Below are 17,716 nucleotides of genomic sequence, written 5' to 3'. Positions count from 1 at the left end.
AAGTATCACATTTCTATGGGTTTGATTGGAAGATGTGATGTTAAATACTTGCTTGGCATGGAGCTTGATGTGTTTGGTCTGTAATTGTAGACCTTCCCAAGGAGTAAGCAAATTGATGTAGACATTTCATGAGTAAATTGGTGTATGTTCCTTGTTATTAAACGGTGGCTTAGGTAGAGGACTTGACAGGCACATGTAGTTCACCAGCATGGTATTGTTAATATTCAAAAGCACTGTATATCACAGCCTTTGCATGGGCCCACAGAACCCTTTTAAGTTGAAGATGTTTTTACTAAAGACTGTATTTCAACTTTGGAAGAACAAAAGTCTGTTACCCCACCTAAGTCTGTTAACCCAACTTCTCTCAGTACAACCAAACCCAAATCAAATCAAATCAAAAACATTTATAAAGTGCGCTACTCACCCGTGAGGGTCTCAAGGCGCTAGGGGGAGGGGGTTACTGCTGCTCGAAGAGCCAGGTCTTGAGTTGCCTCCAGAAAGCGAGGTGGTCCTGGGTGGTCCTGAGGTTGGTGGGGAGGGAATTCCATGTCTTGGCCCTCCTCCAAACGGCTAAGCAGGGACAAAGCACTTTTTAAAATTGTTAACATTCATATTACTCTAATACTGAAATTAAATACTGCAGAGCAGAGAAACATTGAATACAGAACTGTTGAAATCCAAAGGCACTCTAGGAACCCACCTCCAGTCAGTTATTCCCTCCTCCGTATTATAAGCATTAACAGGTGTTACAATGAAACTAAAGTCCCTTCCCGCTCTCAGAATAACCACACTCAAAAGAAGCTCCCCAGATTCCACACTAAGCTTTGGATCAATCTTCACATTTCACTCCTATTAGATTTTCTTTGGCTGCTCAACCTGCATGTTTGATACCACCATGTTCCACTTTCAGGCAAACTGAATAAGTAAGAGGGAGGCCTGGATATTCAAGTCACTCCGCTCCCACTTTTTTGTTGCGTGCCCCTTCCTCTATTTTTTTTTTTTTGGACTCTGAACTGGAAAGAGAAGAACGCAGTAGTCTCCATGGAGTACAGTCTTCTTTCAAGTCGCCAACCGTAGAATCGTACCTCTTATGTCCACCCTTTTACACAACCATGGTTGCCCCTCTTGCTCCCTCATCAGGCTTCTTTTCCGTCCCAGGGAGATTGAAAACCATGCTTATCTGATGTTATTCTCTGGTGTGGAGATGATTGTGCAATGGAATAACTATATTCTCCCTTTTGACCTGGAATTCAGTATCTGTTATCTCTGATGGAACACCAAGAACTCTAATCATAGCACCCCTTTGTAAATCATCACGCGATTTTGCCACCTTCATAGAGGAGCTAAGTACAGTCCTCAGAACCACCCACCCACTTGGCACCGGTGGATTTGTGCAAACTGTTATTATTGTGAAGGGGGGGAGGCAACTTACTGCTCTCTCAATCTTCGTGTACACCAACAGAGGACCTTACCATGAGATTCATAGGTTAGCTTTCAGCAATATTTTTCACCCTTGTAAAACAGCGCACTACAAGGGTAACATTTTCCTATTGCTAATAGACTCTTAATGGGAGCCTCGGATTTTCTCATTACTGTGCTGCTCAAGACAAGGAACTGGTGTCAGGCGCAATAAGAAAATGTGTCCACATCAAACCGCTGGTTGGCTCGCCTCTCATAACATTTTTAAAAGAGAGAAAGTATAAGTAATAAATGTTTATTTTGGTTTACTAAGCTTAATAATTACTAAGTGCTCCATTAGTCACACAAGGCAATGCAGTAACAGTTACTTTTTGCTACTGCCTTCAGTTTTTGGTGTTTTACAAAATGTTGTCATTTGTTTTTTTAGCTCACTGGGTGTCTTTTAAGATCCCTTTGTCGTCACAACCGCATTTTATGGCACTGATGCATTTTCTCCTACTGTCTTCATTTATTTTCCCTCTCCTCTGCGTTCTTAGTCACCATATTATCTTTTCATGGCAAGTGCTCCTGTATTCTTGTATGCCAGATGATCACACTGAAGGAGATTGTGCTATTGGTCAGATAGTGTTGTTTGTGGCAGTGGGCAGGATGGGGTTGTAAGATGGCCAATGATTCACTGTAAAGAAGAGCGCCGAAACTCACGGTTTATATCCTGTAATATCCTTCGTGATGCTGCACTAAAACATGGCAACCATTACCATAGGATTACTGCAACTTTGTAACTGCATTGAAACCAACCAAAAGGTGCAACCACGCCCTTCTGACCCAAGTTTGAGGGACTGGCTGTATCTCCCCACTACCAATCTGGTTAAGGCAGCAGGATCAGCAATACAGACGAGGGGTAGTGAGGTTCGCATTCCCTGCAAGAAATGAGCTGGGATTAGTTTCAGCAAGTCTTCGAACCTCAGGGACCCGAAGCTGGCCACCGTCTTGGGAGCAGACTTGTGGACCCGCAAACAGGTGATCATGGATGGTGAGGTCACATGGACCAAGCGTCTTGGTGGTGGACTGATCCTGTGGCCTTAGCCTGTGCTCTTGACACTGGGGTGTTGAGCCGCTAGTGAAGTCACAGCTTACCCTGGAGACATGGTGACAGCTGGATCTGAGTATGCCTGCGAACATCCCCTGGCAGTTTGGTTTGGGTGGGCCTTGAAGACCAGCACTGTGGAGCCTCTGGGCTATTTTCTGAGACCTTAGCCAATAGATCAGGACTTCATCTTTTTGTGCATGGCGAGCAGGAGAGCCCTGGTAGCTGCTCTGTGAAATCACTGTAAGAATCACTGTGCTAGGAGCATCAGCCACTTTCTGCAGGGAGCAGTGCCTCCCTGCAAGCTATATACTCAACAGTGTCCATGCTGTAGGCCTAAGTCTAAAAAAAAAGGTCCTCCGGCCTAAAGCCACCATTAAAGACAAAATAAACTAATAATAATTGAATCCATGTGCATTCACTACAACTTAATCACTGAGGCCTGCAATTTTTGACCGCGACCGAGAAAGAACTACACCAGTAAGTACATCCTCTAATGCTGCCCTGATACACAACATAACTAGCCGGTTGGTACCCTGGCACACATCTTCTGATGATTCCTGTCATTCTGGGGATGCCTCCATCAACTCTAGTTTGTGCCCTGAGATAGCTGTCCACCATAATTCACAATGAATTGAGGTGTTCCACTATGTTACCTGGAGGCATCATAGCTATTGTTACTGAAAAATACAGACAAAGACTTACATAATCCAAATTGCTAGGTACACAGAAAATAAGCAACCTTTTGCCTCCTGACTCGAATTTTTAAAGTGATGAGTCCATGATGACAGATTTCAAAATGCAAGGGAGGCAGTAGAGAAGAAAACAGATGTGGTGATGATTTAAGTCAGTCTGTTGGGTGGGGTTTGAGGAAAATGGTGGAGCGGGTCCAAACTGCTGAAGACAATGGCAAATGTTGACATTTGAAGTTGGTATCTTAAGAGAAACAAATTTCCAAACGATTTTCACTTGCCAGGGCACTGGAAAATAGAGCAGATGCGAAATGACACTCCAGGTGAAATAACTTGAGATTTTTAGTCTTCCATGAATGATAAGAAGAAACAGCAACTGAATTATTACTCTAACAATGAATCTTACAGGTGCTGAAACCCCAAGCCCTCTCAACCAATGCAGTAGAAAAAGTGCAAAGAGCCATGGTCTCCACACCCCCTCCAGGAATCCCTCTGAGAGCACTCGGAGCCGGATTATGCAATTAAATAGATAGACAATGTATCCTGTAAGCAGTGTGACATACTAACACCTCTGTATAAAAAGCGCACAGTTGCAGAATTTCTGGACTGTAGGAAAAAAAGCAAGCACAAAGGAAAGCATTTAATGAGGTGTAGCAAAACCTGAACTCATTAAACTTGAAAAACATGCTATTATTATACATAAAGGTAATAGCAAACAGTCGGCATAACATATAGCGAAGCACAAAATGAAATTGCATAGCACAACCTAGTATGGTGCTATGCAAGAAAATATGGTGTACAATAGCATAGCCTGACAAATATATCTTAACGTACATAATATAAGATGAGACACCACACCATAATATAGACTAGTATTAAACTACCTTGCTAGCTTTCTTTATTCCTAACACTTCCTGTTAAGTGGCACCGGACAGCAATGTTAGGGATAGGATTGGTGCAATATATGTGGTCACCATGGCATTCTTTAGTATATGTAGTTGTCAACCTGTTCTATTTCTTCATTGCAGCCTTTTCCATTTTCACATAGCTGGGTATTCGACTTGCCATTTACTGAGCAGAATCTCTTCGATGTGCAGTGTAGAATGTGCTGCTGTATTGAAAATCTGGTTTGTCAATAGCCACACTGCAGAGTTTTATTGAAGGTCTCCTTGCCAAAGACCAGTACTCCTTTCTACTGTCCAAGGCTTTTCCACGTTTCAGGTATCAGATATTTTTCTGTTCATGTCTTCAGCCAGTACTCCCTGTTTCTCAGCTGCACAGTTTGATGAGAATTGTCAAGTGAGAAGTCCTCAGATCTCTGCAGCGGCAAAGAAGTCGCAGTACTAGATCTCCAGGATCTGAATGAGTCCCTCCTTCAAAAGTTCAGACTGCTGATTTTGGCGTACACCTTGCTGGCAGTGCAGTATGACAACTGGCCATTCTCCATAGACATGCAGAACATAAATCTTTGTGCATCTTTTCAGGTGAATCTCAGGAAATGTCTGTTCAACCTATGGTGCCAGCATTACCAGTCAGCATATTCACAGACATCCTGGCTGCAGTATCAGTCTGTCTGGGCATGCAGTGACTCCGTTACTACTGCGGGGCGAGGGCAGCCCACAAGTAAAGGGATGCTTCCAGTCAGGCCCTCTTCTGTGTAGGAAACGAAGGGGGGCATTTTTTCACTACACCTCTGCTGGTTGCCTCTAGAAAAGTGAAATTGTTCTCTGGCCTCATCTCATGGATCCTTAATGTCAGCCCTGAGCACCTTTCTGAATCTGCAGTCACTGAACTGTTAAGTCTGCATGCTCTCTGCATCCTGTTTTCTGAGAGATCTGACTGCCTCACATAAGGCTTTTCATTTCGCATATTTCAAGTGAAAGTGCATTATGACACCTGAGGGACCTCCACGGCAGTCTTCCTTTTCACCTGCCTTACTCCACTCTTTGACAGACCGCTTGTGTTATGGCTTACTAGTGTTAGACAACATTACCACAGTGCCTCCTGATGACCCACCCTTACAAATATAGTATAAGAATCATTTTTACCTGGATATGGGCGTCTGATGCTGCCTTTTTCTCTCCCTTGTGTGTCTCATGGTGCAGATTCCTCACATAAGGAGTTTGAGCAACAAGGACCTAAGAGTTTAGAAAACGTTTGCTTGATGATAACTCTGCTATTACTAATCCATAGTCCCGTTTCCGGCACCGTTCCTCCTGTCACTAGCCTCAAATCAATATTATCACAGTGAGAGGCTTATTTTGTAAAGCAGAGAATGATTGGTGTGCACTCCTGCACTGTGGGGGGGGGGGAGGAATATTGGTTGTGTATCCATTGAGGCAGAAGCAGTGTATCAGCTCAGCAATTTTGTGAAATACTACTACATGAAAAATAGTTTTCACCTCCTCCACATGGTGGCAGGGTACCAACTGATTGGGAATAGGAAAAGGGGAAAGGGGTCTTTATCCTTTTTCTTCTTAGATGTCTTAATTAAACTCATAGACCAGGTAGCAGCCTTCCTGATAGCACAAGGAGAGCAAAGATATTGTAATAGCTCTTTAGGTCCTTCTGCTACCTTGCCTGTCAAATTGGAGTGAGGGTTGCAGCACTGCTTTGAGTTCTGGTACTCTGGAGCAGCCTGCTCCCTTATATTGACTGTCACATTCTTCTGTGATGAAGCTGCTGTGTAAGCAGTGTCTATGAAGTTCTTTATTTTAATGCAGAGTTTAAAAAGGCTTGTCAGTCCATTTCTATGTATAAGGTTGTTTTTAATTGTACTTTCAGATGTGTATTTTTTTTAAAAAAGACAACCTTGCCTTTACATAGGTAATGTTTAACAGAGGCAGATGTTTTTGGAATGTGATATGTCTCTTTAAAAAATGTGTTCTGTGATCCAATACAAAGTTGAAGATATTCCATTTTTAAAAACAATTTCACACAGAGGCCCAGGACGGAAAAATCTGTTTTCCTATAAGTAAATGTTTTTTCTAGATCTCCCAGGGGACTCACACAGTACCCTTTATGGGGCTTCCTGAGTGACCGCAAATGTCTGTATATTAGCTGGGCAGTGGAGTTGTGTAGTTCCATAATTGTGTGTGTATATGTTATTTAGTAGGCTCATATGATTGAGTAGACTGTTGAATTTCAGAAGTTGATTGTGTGGTGTGGTTTGCTGTGTCCGAAAATATGGCGATCTGCCAGTCACCACTGTTGGTTAGTCAAACTTCTATTCCTTTTCAGGTTCACATGTGCCGTGCTAAAGTGTCAACTCGTACATGTCATTTCTACAACAATGTGGAAGGTGAGGCTAGAACATCTTCAAGTTTCTACTGGGCTTTGCACAACTACACGTCTTACTTCGCTAATATTTGAATATGTTGTTTTTTCCAAGATTATAGTCATAAGCCAATGTAGCTCGTGGGATAAGCTTGGTGGGATGGAAACCCTAAACTAGATAGGCAGAGGTTAATGAATCAAGGTATATTGATGTATATTGGACCCAAACATTGCAGTAGAGAGGGAGTTCTAGAGATCATGGCTCAGGCGCATTTATTAGAATTTCTTGGTTAGTAAATAGTAGCAGAAAATACTGAAGGCTAGGACTAGGGAGTAGCCCGTGGCAGAGGAATAACAGGGTTGTTACTGTTTCCCTCCTTTGTAGAAAAGAGTACGGAGAAAGATCTGATCGACAACATCCTGGACATTGAGGACCTGGTTAAAAATGGATCCAAGCACAGGTAAGGCAGCATATTCTACTTGTCCCCACCAGCATTCTGGACCTACGACCATAGGTTCTCGCTAATGCCTTTGTTGCTTTTTAATTTTGCTAATGGTACCTTGTGTAGATGGGAAGTGATGTTCTGCAATGCAGCCTTCGGGAAGAGTGCATGGTGGTTCTTCCCTTTATCCATCCTGACAGATGGAGTACTTATCTGTAGCCTCCCTGTAGCTCCGTAAGGCCTCCCACAGTCGCTCCTTGAACTTTGCCCTAAAGGCTTCCCTGTCTTGTATGCTCACCATGTCACTCATTGAAGGCTCCCCCTGCCTCTCATTGACCCCCCCCCGCCTTTCTATTTTCCTTGAGGGCTCATCCATCACTCCTTGAAGTTTACCCTGTCTCTCCATGAAGGCTCCCCCTTTCGCCTTTCGCTTCTTGATGGCTCCCATTTCTGTCCTTGATGACCCCTAGTCTCTACCTAAAAGCTCCCACTGGGTTTACTTTGCCAGTGTTTGTTTAGTTAGATTCACAGACAAAAAGTTTCAAGTCATGGCTGCACAGTCCATACTCTTTTATTCTTCAAAAGGCCTTGTATTTCTCTTTGTGTCTCCTTGAAGGCCCACCCTGCCTCTTCTTGAAGCATTTCCTTATCTGTCCTTGTATTGTCTCCTTGAAGTCTCTATGGCCGCCTACAACTTTCCTGAAATGGTTCTGGAAAGGCCAGGGTTGATAATGTTTCATTTTGCTGTTGGACTTTACATGCTTCTTATTTCTAACATAGCACGTAGGCTTATCATGCTTCTTATTTCTAACATAGCACGTAGGCTTATCAACCGTAGGACTGTGCCAAAACTTTGCTGCTAAAGTAAGTAATGTAACAAAGGGCAAACCTATGTGCCAACCTTGGCATATCTGTAATAGGAAGACAGTTGTTCATTAGGACTTTTCCTCTTTGGCAGGTAACTGCCATCAATCAAGCAGTGGTACCCCAAATTAATCTATCCATTCAATGACTGAAATTAATACAATATGTGGACCTTCTTTCTGAACAATTCTCTGTTGATATTTGTTTAGTATGCACTTTTTATTTTACTTTGCAACTAGTCTCTGTTTTGTACCTAGATGATTATTAAACTGTGTATACCAAAACATTTTAAATAATGAATGGTTCAGAAAGAAGGCCTGAAAATTGTATTAGTTTATCATTGAATGGATTGATTAACTCAAGGTGCCTTTGATGAAAGACAGTGGTTCTCTGCCATAGAAAAAGAATACCGTGGGGCAGTTGTTTTCTTATTTAAAAAAAAATCTTTGCTACCACACTTCGTTCAAATTTCATCTATAACTTTTTCCATTCAGGGCCTGCCCTTATTACCTCTCACGAGCACTGAAACAGCAGGCAGATATCATCTTCATGCCATACAATTACCTCCTGGACCCTAAGGTAATATTTCTTATCCACAACGTTTTGTGGTGCTATTTTGGTAATGGCTATATCACCTCTTGTTAATGTGTTTTAAACCTATGGTGCATGCTGCTTTATGTCTTACTGGTGTTCAAGTTTCTTGTACTCCGTGGAATCGTAAAATGTAAGCTGTGCGCAATAAACTACATCTCCTGAGTTATTTAGGGTAGTGTGGAGGATTATTTAGGAAATAATGCAACTAGAAGTTAATACATTTCAAAATATGGAATCTTCTTGCTTGGCGAGTCTTAGCATCACTCCCCTGAAATTATTAAAATAAAATAAATTTTGTATTGTGTTACTATGGAGATCATGGGAGAGTTATAGAAACACCTCCTGTAGTAAGTGCAGAACCTAGGGTCGTATTCACAGATAGAACATTTGCCAAACATTGGTGATTCTTGTGACCACCGTATTAAGAATGTGTTGATGTCAATGGCACTTTAACAACGACAGGCAGGCATTTTGGCAGATATCCCACTACAAACCCTAAATAAGGCTTTCAGATTAAGTGAGAAATTTGATGTATATTGCATTCTAGTCTTTCTAAAAATTTGTGATGGGAAGACCCAAGGGAATGTAGTTGGCGCAACTGAGGGAGGCGTGCAGTGTAGGAAGTTGGCAGAGACAAGGAAGAAATTCGATGTTCGAAATTTTTATTTGAGTGCGGACTTTGAAAGATACATTTCTGGAGTCTGAGAAATATAAACTCGAACCTGCCTGGGAATTGGAAATGGTGAAAGAATGCAGATTGTTAGAAAACACAAACATTGAGGAATGCAGAACTGATGTATATTTCTGCCTGCACATCTGGGTTGTGTATGGCACTTCCTATTTATATGTGCATTTCCAAACCTTCATTGAAACTATGATGTTTGAAACTCTTCAAAGCAGACTTACACCTCTGATGTGTAACATTACCTAACGTAACAGATGCATACTTTCATATTGTCAGGCTGCTAAACAGTGTTTAATTCTGTTGATGTGCTGTATGAATTAGTCGTTTAGTAGAATGTAGGTTTTTGGAGGATTTACACCTGCACAAAACTGGAATGTATGCACATTGCGTTGTGTAACTGCATGAAGTTTCTTACCCTATCCTTCTGTTTGTGTTTTAGAGTCGCAGAGCCCACAGCATTGACTTGAAGGGTACCGTCCTGATATTTGATGAAGCACACAATGTGGTAAGATGTGTTCATTACCTCTAGCAATTGCAGAATGGGTTAACGGCTGCTTTTTTCCATGTGAACAGTTTTTCACCCAGGGAGAAGCAAAAAACACACACATTGTATTTTTAAGTTGAGCCTATCGGACAGCACAAGCAGCCTGGTTGCAAAAGACCTATTATCCGCTTGCCAATAACTTACAGTGGGCTTAAAGCTCTTCCATTGCATGGCTTTATTGTCACTCATTTGCTTGCTTTTTATATGATAGCTTGCCTTGCGCATTTTGTGTTTTTTTCTTGACCCTGGAGCATAGCCTGTTTACTTGTATCTTCTTAAGTGTAATTTTTAGAGAACTTCTTCTTTTTTTGTTTTTTGTTTTTTGCTTAAACACTCTAGGAGAATGCACGTTTCCCAGCTGTCTCCCCTGTGTTCTTCTCCCCTCCCTCCTGCTCTGTGTTTCTCTCTCTCACCTATGTGCTTTTCCCCTTGTGCTGATCTCTTGTGTTTTTGTTTTAATTAAGCACCCCACAGGTGCATGTGTTTTATCCCAGCTTCCTCCCTTTTGTAATTCTCTCCCCACTTCCCACTCCATGTTGCTTCCTCTCATCAATGTGCTCCACCTCTCGCTCATGTTCCTTTGTGGTGTTCTCTCTCACATGCCCTTCCGCACCCTGCCTTCCAGATGCTACTTTTGCCCTTCCTACCACCCACTACCTTTGCTTCCCCTGCCTCCCACTCCTTCACCCAGCATATGTTTGGTAAATAAAAACATATAGCAAATGGCACCTGCATCATTCCGCTGATGCATGTATGCTGACAAATGCGTGCAACAGTGGAATGACAATCCAATGCCTTTGCAGCCTTTTTTATTTAAATTGAACAATGCTGTACAGCACATCCAAAAGCAATTGGTCCCAAAGTGTGGACTCATTGGGCTTGCCAGTGCTTGTTTAGTTGAATTCATCAAACAAAATGATGAAGTCAGCGCTGCACAGACCATTCTATTTTCTCCATTCAAAGGCCTTACACTTTTCTTGCATGAATTCTGGAGCATCTCCTTTTTGTTTCTGACTCTGCAGGTCATTCTTCACTGTTCTTCGCTATATCCCTCTTCTCCTTCGAGCTTGTCATCTTACATGGTGATTTTTTAAAAAAAACTTACTTAAAAGGTACCTAATTTACATCCAAAATCCTACATTGCTGGTGTAGCATCTGAAGCAGAAACCATTTTGCAATGCTTGCCAGGGTGCTTGCTTTGGAGGGATCTGAATATTACATTTTCATGAACATTCTTTTCTTTATTTAAAAGTGTGTTTGGTCTGCCACCAGAGGTATTCATTTGTTTTAATACGATTCCTAGATTATGGAGTATAGAGACCCTTTGGATCTATTTTGCTTGGGCCGCAGTGATGATTGCTTGCCTCCTTACCTGAATTCAAATTCACCCAGCTATTTGGACACAAAAGCTGTGATAACGATTTGTCACTTTGCATTGCATTCAAACCCTCCTGAACTTTCGTACTCCCTGTTCCGTAGGAGCGCATGTGTGAGGAGTCTGCATCCTTTGATATTACACCGTATGACTTGGCCTCTGGGATAGAAGCAATTGGCCAGGTCTTGAAAGAGCAGGCTGAAGGTTTTCAACAGAATGATGACCAACCTGATTTCAACATTGGATCGGGTCCATCAGGTTTGTGAGGAATGGGAGGTGAGGTGAATTCACTTACCACACTTGGCAGAAGGGAACCTGGAGGTTGAGGGTTGGGATAGGCAGGTATTGCCTGGGAGATATGTGGCATTGCTGTCTAATCGACAATTAAACTGCTGATCGATTGGATCCGAGGTTCATTGATAAACCCTAGAGTTGTAGGATAGTCGGTGGATGGGTGGGTTGTCTTTTGGGAAGCTGTTCCGTTTTGGGTGGAACTGAAGGAGAAAATCAACTTTGTTCCTGAATTGCATATAGACAAATTTGTCTTCCTAAAGGTAGCACTGCTCCAGCAGAGTCTTTCTGTGCTATCTATTAGTGTGCTTCAGTTTTGGTGAGGTGGGGTATAGTTCAGGTGAATATCTCCCCCGTACTTTGTATAGTGATTTGGTTTATGCACTTGACTCTTTAACATATGGCACATTTTGATCCATGTGTATAGCGACGTACATGCTAACAGTAGTATAAACTGATAGTATCTTTGTGGTGGCAGGGAAGGCTGTTAACCTGTGAGTGGATGAGACAGTGTGATATGCTCTTGGGTTGTGTTGGTGTCCTCAGTTGCTAGTTAATGTGCTCTGCTGTACACTTTTGTTTACAGTTAATTGATGTAACATCCCCATTTACTGCCCCTTCCTCATTTGCCCCCATTGCCATGCAATGAGTGACTATACACAGTGTTCTCAGCTCAAGTGATTCCCTTTTTCCCCACAGGTCTCAACATGGAAATTCAAGACATAGCAAAAATTAAGGGTAAGGTGCGATTTTGTTTTTTCTAGTCTTATTAGGTTTGTGCAGAACATTTACTGCTCATTCCATGAGAGCTGCATCGTGCGCCAGCAGAGCTGGAAATGCCAGCTGGTGTGGTTAACTGGGAGGGAGAGAGAGAGAGTATAGGAGAAGAAACCGAGTCAGTGAAAACCCTCAAGGTCTTCAGAATGACAAATTTATAAATAAAACATGTAATGCCTCCAAATGGCTTTCTCTGACTACGTTCAGCACGTTCAGTGTCAGTCCAAGTTCTCAGTAGATATTAAGACAAGAAGAAAATGCCTTGAGAGCAGCAGAGAAACAAGTGACTTGTTCAGGAAAAGAAGGAGTCCAAAAAAGACACCTACAACTCATTCCCTGTGTAGGAGCCCATGGATGGGGCCAAATAGCCTCTAAAATCTACCATCACAGCAATCTGACAGACACCTGAGGGGGAAGTGTCTACATATGGCATGATACTGTCTGCATCCTTTCATTGTTGTGAAACTATGCAAACCCTAAAAGCCTCTCATTGGGGAGGCGAGAGGGAGGCTTGCATGTGAATCTATGAAAGATACCAATACTGGTGAACTGTAAGTAAAGGCAAATAACCTGTTTTGTCTTCAGCACTGGATTTTTCATACATTCACATACGTCAGTTAGAATAGCATGCACTTTTCTGTATATAATCCATACAGATGACATTTGTAATGTACTGTGAGATTATGAAATGGATTATATCTATACATACATATAAAAGTCTGAAGAGGTTCACCTTAATGGAACATATGGCACAAAGCTGCCTGGCCAACGGCTGATCCTCTGTAAGTGTTTATATCAAGCTGTAATGTTTTGTAAATGTGTAGCAAGTCTTTCTAATTTCAGCTGTACAGATGTTGGATCGAGAAACCCCAGCATAAAGGGCTGTAGTGGTGTTGTGGACAACATTTCCTGTGTACAATGTCCAATATACAGCCCTTATGTGAGGTCCAGCCTTAGAATGAGTGAGAACATTAGCAATCCATCTTGCTATGCCTTGATTTGAGAGTGGGTGTCCTCTTTGTGGGTGGCTAAAGGCCACGGACAGCTGATGTGATTGACTGAAGAACTTGGTAAGATTAATGTATAATACTTAACAATTTGCGAATGTCCAAAGAATGCTAGGCTCTTTCTGTTCTCATGGGAAGATTCTGGAAGAATGACAGGTTCATTTGAATGAAAGTCAGAAGGCAATTTCGAATTAATTTTGGGGTGGTGCACAGGAGGACACTGTCCTTATGGAAGCCCAAGGAAGGGGGGGGGGGACTCGGGGGTTCCCGAGGGCCTTTCACCCTCCTAATAGATGACAAGGCTAGCAACAGAGCAGTTTTCCATGCCACCAATTTGTTTTCAGCTTTGTTAATTGGTTTGTGTTGTGATTTCATTCATTGACCAAGAAAAATATTGAGTTTGTGGAAGCTAATTATTTTCTTGGTCAATTAATTAAACCACTATATGAACCCATTAATTGACCAAGAAAAGCATTTAGCTTCAGTGCACAGGATGGGGAGCACACAGAAGGGAACTTCCTGAACAGCCCTCTAAGGATCTCTGAAATCCGTACACAGCTGCCAAGTAGACCCTAGAAGAAGCACATTTGAGTCCCCATTGTGCAAGAAGGATGCAAGGTAATAATTTGTTGAGGTTGAATCATTACTGGGCAGAATCCATTCCACTGACACCAGGGACAGAAATGCTTTCATTGTGCTCAGATGTTCTTGTGGCAGAGGATCCTCTGGCCCTGGGTGATGTAGCTGTGCAGACTCCAGGTGTTCAGGATCCATGCCGATAAGCTCAGGTAGGTAGGGATGAGTTTGAAAATTTGGCTTTTCTGCTTGGAGGGTAGATCATAACATGTCCCCAGAGAACGTTTGAAGGTGGAGGATATTGGTGGACCCATACTTACATGTCTATGCAGGAACTATGAGGATCAGCCTGCAGGGCTCCCTTTTCTTTGCTGAGAACTGTGGGGACATGGATATGTGGAGGAAAAATGTATGTGTAGGAAAGTGCTCCTTCTTTTCATGGCCACCCCCAGTTTTTGTCACTGGTACTGATGTTTTTCGATGGATGTGCACTGGGTCCGTGCTAACCAGGACCCAGTGCCAGTGCTCTTTCCCTAAAGCAAGGTTAAATGGTCTAATTGTGTACAATTGGCACACACTTTAGCGCCCCTGTATGTTCCTAGTAAATGGTACCTCTGGTAATTAGGGCATGAGTACTAAAGAGGGTCCATAGGGCTGCAGCATGTATTATGCCACCCTAAGTGACCCCCATACAAATTGCATGTAAACTGCCATCACTGACTACGTGACATGGTGCAAACCATATGTGAAAACATGACTTTGCACACTCATATATGTAAGTCACCCCATAGCAGGCTTTATAGCCCTATGACAGGGTGTATTATATTACATGTGAGGGCATATATGAATGAGCAGATATGCTCCTGTGTTGTCTAGTTCAATTACTAGCTGGTATGAGTGAACAGGGAAGCCATCTTTAGTATATGTTCTGGACAATGGTTGTCATGAGTTTCTCAGCTACATGATTTCTTTACTGAAACCTATGGTGTTTGGTATCAAACACCTCGTCTTAATAAATCCATTCTGGTGCTAGTATTGGATTTGTTATGCCATGCACCAAGAGGGCACCTTGGAGCCGCCTCCTGAAACCTACTAGTCTTTTAGTTTGCTGACTGAGTGGTTTCGACCAGCCTGCCACAACAGATGAGTTTTTGACCCCTGGAAGTGAGAGTCAGCACACTCTGAGGTCAGAAAACAATGCCTGCCTCAGAGAAGGTGTTATCACCTCTTCCATATCAATGGCTAGTGAATCTGCATACCAAGGGCAGTGGCTTCATAGCCCCTGCTGCCTTTGATATGCAAATCCAGCTTCTTCCGGACCTGGAGAATGCCATCTCCTGCCATGTGGCCCATTTGGCACCAAGACAAGAAGGAATTTAGATATGCAGTAGGCATGTTGCACCTCCAGGCTAGTCACACACTTAAGGTGGGCTGCCTAATGTGCTCCATGAAAGAAGGGTTCACCATCTTGTTTTTGGTGGAGCTAGGAACTCTGGCGCAGGAAAATGTCCACTCCCCACAGGAAGTGGTAATCTCAGGGGGTACTACCCTACACTCCCCTTAACACCTCTAAATTCAGTATTTGGGTGGCACCCTGACCCCAGGAACTTGGATTCATTTGACTACAAGAAGAAGGACAAAGAAGAGACAATTAGCGCAAGAACTGTAGACTACTTGTGTACTTGGGCACCAAACCCTTCTTGCTTCTGTCCCAGCAATTGCAAAGACACAACTCGTCCCGCAGCTGTGCATCCTCCCAAAGCATTGGAGGCCCGCCAGCACTTTGCCAACCAGCAAGCATTTCCCTTGGAGTGGAGGAGCCACTTCCCTGCACCAGACCTACCAATGTGGGATGTCAGCATCACTAAGGTCATCGTCGAGAGTGGCCCTGTGGTCCTGTTCTTGTCTGCATCTTCAGGTCGACCTAAAAAGAGAGAGCCTCCAACTCGAGCAACCCACTGGACAAAATACCTCTGCACCCGAGCCCCACAGCCCGAGTCCTTTCAAACTGATAGTGTCTCTGTCTCTGGGATCTGAAGAGCCAAGATTCTCCCCCCCTCCCCCCCCCCCCCCCCAACCACCCCACCACCACCTTTGGGTGCTGCCTGACTGGTCACCCAGTCCCTACTTGCAGTCTTTTTATTACAAGTACTTTTCCCCATTTACTTTAGCGTGTAGCAGTCGAGGCTTCCACCTCTGAAAGCCCCTTTGCACCTGGATATACCCGGACAGGTAAACTTGAACTGTTGGTGGTTTTCTGGTCCTTGGCCCCTAGTTACCTTGAGTCTAGAAGAACTGTCCTACAAGTTGTTGGTCTCAAGTTTCTTCTTGACTGTGTCTCATTTATTGACTCTGTGTGTTCAACAAATGCTTAACACCACCCTCTCAAGAACGCCTAAACTACTCTCCCACAATACCACAAGAAGAGCATTTGGAACTATTGATTTAAGCCCTGTAGGCCAATAACGGTCGCCTGGATTATATGCATAGTGTTCCCCTACATTGGTACACTACATAGATAGCCAGCTTCCTACAGTATGCAAAGGTCTTGTATCTTGACATCGAAAATTCGTCTCCCCCTCAACCTTGGAAGCCAATGCCTGCTGGAAAAGTAGTGGTACTTTTTGTGCAATGGATTCTTAAGTGGATCTAGTGGCAAATGACTCCTCCAGCAAACAATCATGGCTGTCAGATCTTGGCTTATGGGAGTTGCTGAGAGCATCTGCCTAAATCTTGGAGACTTCCAGGGGATATTCTGCACCCAGAGATTCCATGCTGCCTCGCACATAGTGACCTGAACTTTGCCAGTCCACATTTGCTTATTGAAAGCATTGTAATGGTATTGTCAGTTTTCATTAGAATCTGTTAATTTTCAAACTTTGTAAGAAAGACTGCAATTCCTCTTCAAGTGCCCTGAGCTCCAGGAAATTTATGTGACGGTCCTTCTGTTGCATTATCCACTTACCTCTTGCGTCCAAACTCCTGAAGATGGACATCCCACAACACACAACAATGCCCCCGAAATCGTGAAAAAAGTGAGCTAACAGAGGCCTACAGACAAGATCTCATGTGAGATTGTTTTGCTCCAGTCACCTGTCAGGGCTTGTTTCATTTTTGCATTTGACCTAAATCTAATCGTCAAAAGATCCTCTCAGCTGGAGCCAGCAGGCATCTAGTTCTTTTTGTAGGTGGCACGTCCATAGTTGAATGAAAGGAATCAGCAGAAAGCTCAGGCTCAGCAACAATTTAAGTAAACAAACTAATGTTGACTTGTATTTTTGGGTCTGTTGAGTGAGGGATTGAAGATGCAAAATTCTCTCTGCCAATAGGAAGGCTTTGCCAATTCTGGGAGGAGTTGAATAGATGTTGTGGGTAACGGATGAGCCTTGACTATGTAGACTAACACTCAGCTTGCAGAACAGCTTTGTTTATTCTTTTGTAGACATGCCTCCCATGCAAACGTTATTTCCCTTGTGTAGCCAGCCTTCTAAATATGGAAAGACTTGATGCCCTTGGCGATGTTAGAAAGCTGTCTGTCACCAGGGCCGTTCACTTTGTGAAACTCCATGCAAGTGACTTGTCCTGAAGCTTAGTGTACATGTTTCACAAACGTTTGTTACATTGTTGCTCATGTTTTGTACATATCCTGGTATGGCTGCACACTGGAATGTAGTGATCATTGCTGAGATAACAATGCAGTGTCAAAATTGAAATTTGTTGCTTACTTGCCTTGTCAGTTTCTCCAAGAAGCAAGATAGGTTTTATAGGGCTATCTAGATATGAAGTCAAGTCGGCAGAGAATTTATCAGGTCTCAATTATCACATTCAAGTCCACACAGATGTGAGATTCTAAGGTGCTATTGGATTGCTTATAGGTATATGTGTGCCCGATTATTTAATTCTGTAACCAGAGCTCTGGGTTTCCCCAGTGCATTGTGTGTGAACTTGATAATCTAGAGTGTTTTCTTTGCCCTTGATGGATCAGCATTTGTGTATTGATCCTGAATGGATCAGTGTGTGTGTTTTGAGACCAGAAAACAAAGTATGGCGTCACTCCTGGATAAATTTGTGTGATCTCTTCTCTTC

The 17,716-nt window shown here is 42.9% G+C and overlaps 1 protein-coding gene across 3 annotated transcripts in view; it reads left to right on the top strand.

Annotated features, from left to right (window-relative positions):
• Positions 1 to 17,716, top strand: part of RTEL1 (regulator of telomere elongation helicase 1) — a 224,484-nt gene that overhangs the window by 43,706 nt on the left and 163,062 nt on the right. For all 3 annotated transcript variants that reach the window (XR_011205455.1, XM_069243277.1, XM_069243278.1), the window contains exons 6-11: positions 6,439 to 6,499; positions 6,860 to 6,935; positions 8,276 to 8,360; positions 9,500 to 9,565; positions 11,084 to 11,237; positions 11,970 to 12,008. Coding sequence is in view for 2 of the 3 variants with exons in the window: in XM_069243277.1 (XP_069099378.1) it covers positions 6,439 to 6,499; positions 6,860 to 6,935; positions 8,276 to 8,360; positions 9,500 to 9,565; positions 11,084 to 11,237; positions 11,970 to 12,008 (481 nt within the window). In the remaining variant the exon portion in view is untranslated. The remainder of the gene's footprint in view (positions 1 to 6,438; positions 6,500 to 6,859; positions 6,936 to 8,275; positions 8,361 to 9,499; positions 9,566 to 11,083; positions 11,238 to 11,969; positions 12,009 to 17,716) is intronic.

The sequence above is a fragment of the Pleurodeles waltl genome, chromosome 7 (genome assembly GCF_031143425.1).
Source record: "Pleurodeles waltl isolate 20211129_DDA chromosome 7, aPleWal1.hap1.20221129, whole genome shotgun sequence".
Classification (NCBI taxonomy): Eukaryota; Metazoa; Chordata; class Amphibia; order Caudata; family Salamandridae; genus Pleurodeles; species Pleurodeles waltl.
Note: the sequence above shows the minus strand (reverse complement) of the source record. Positions and strands in the feature narration are given on the sequence as shown.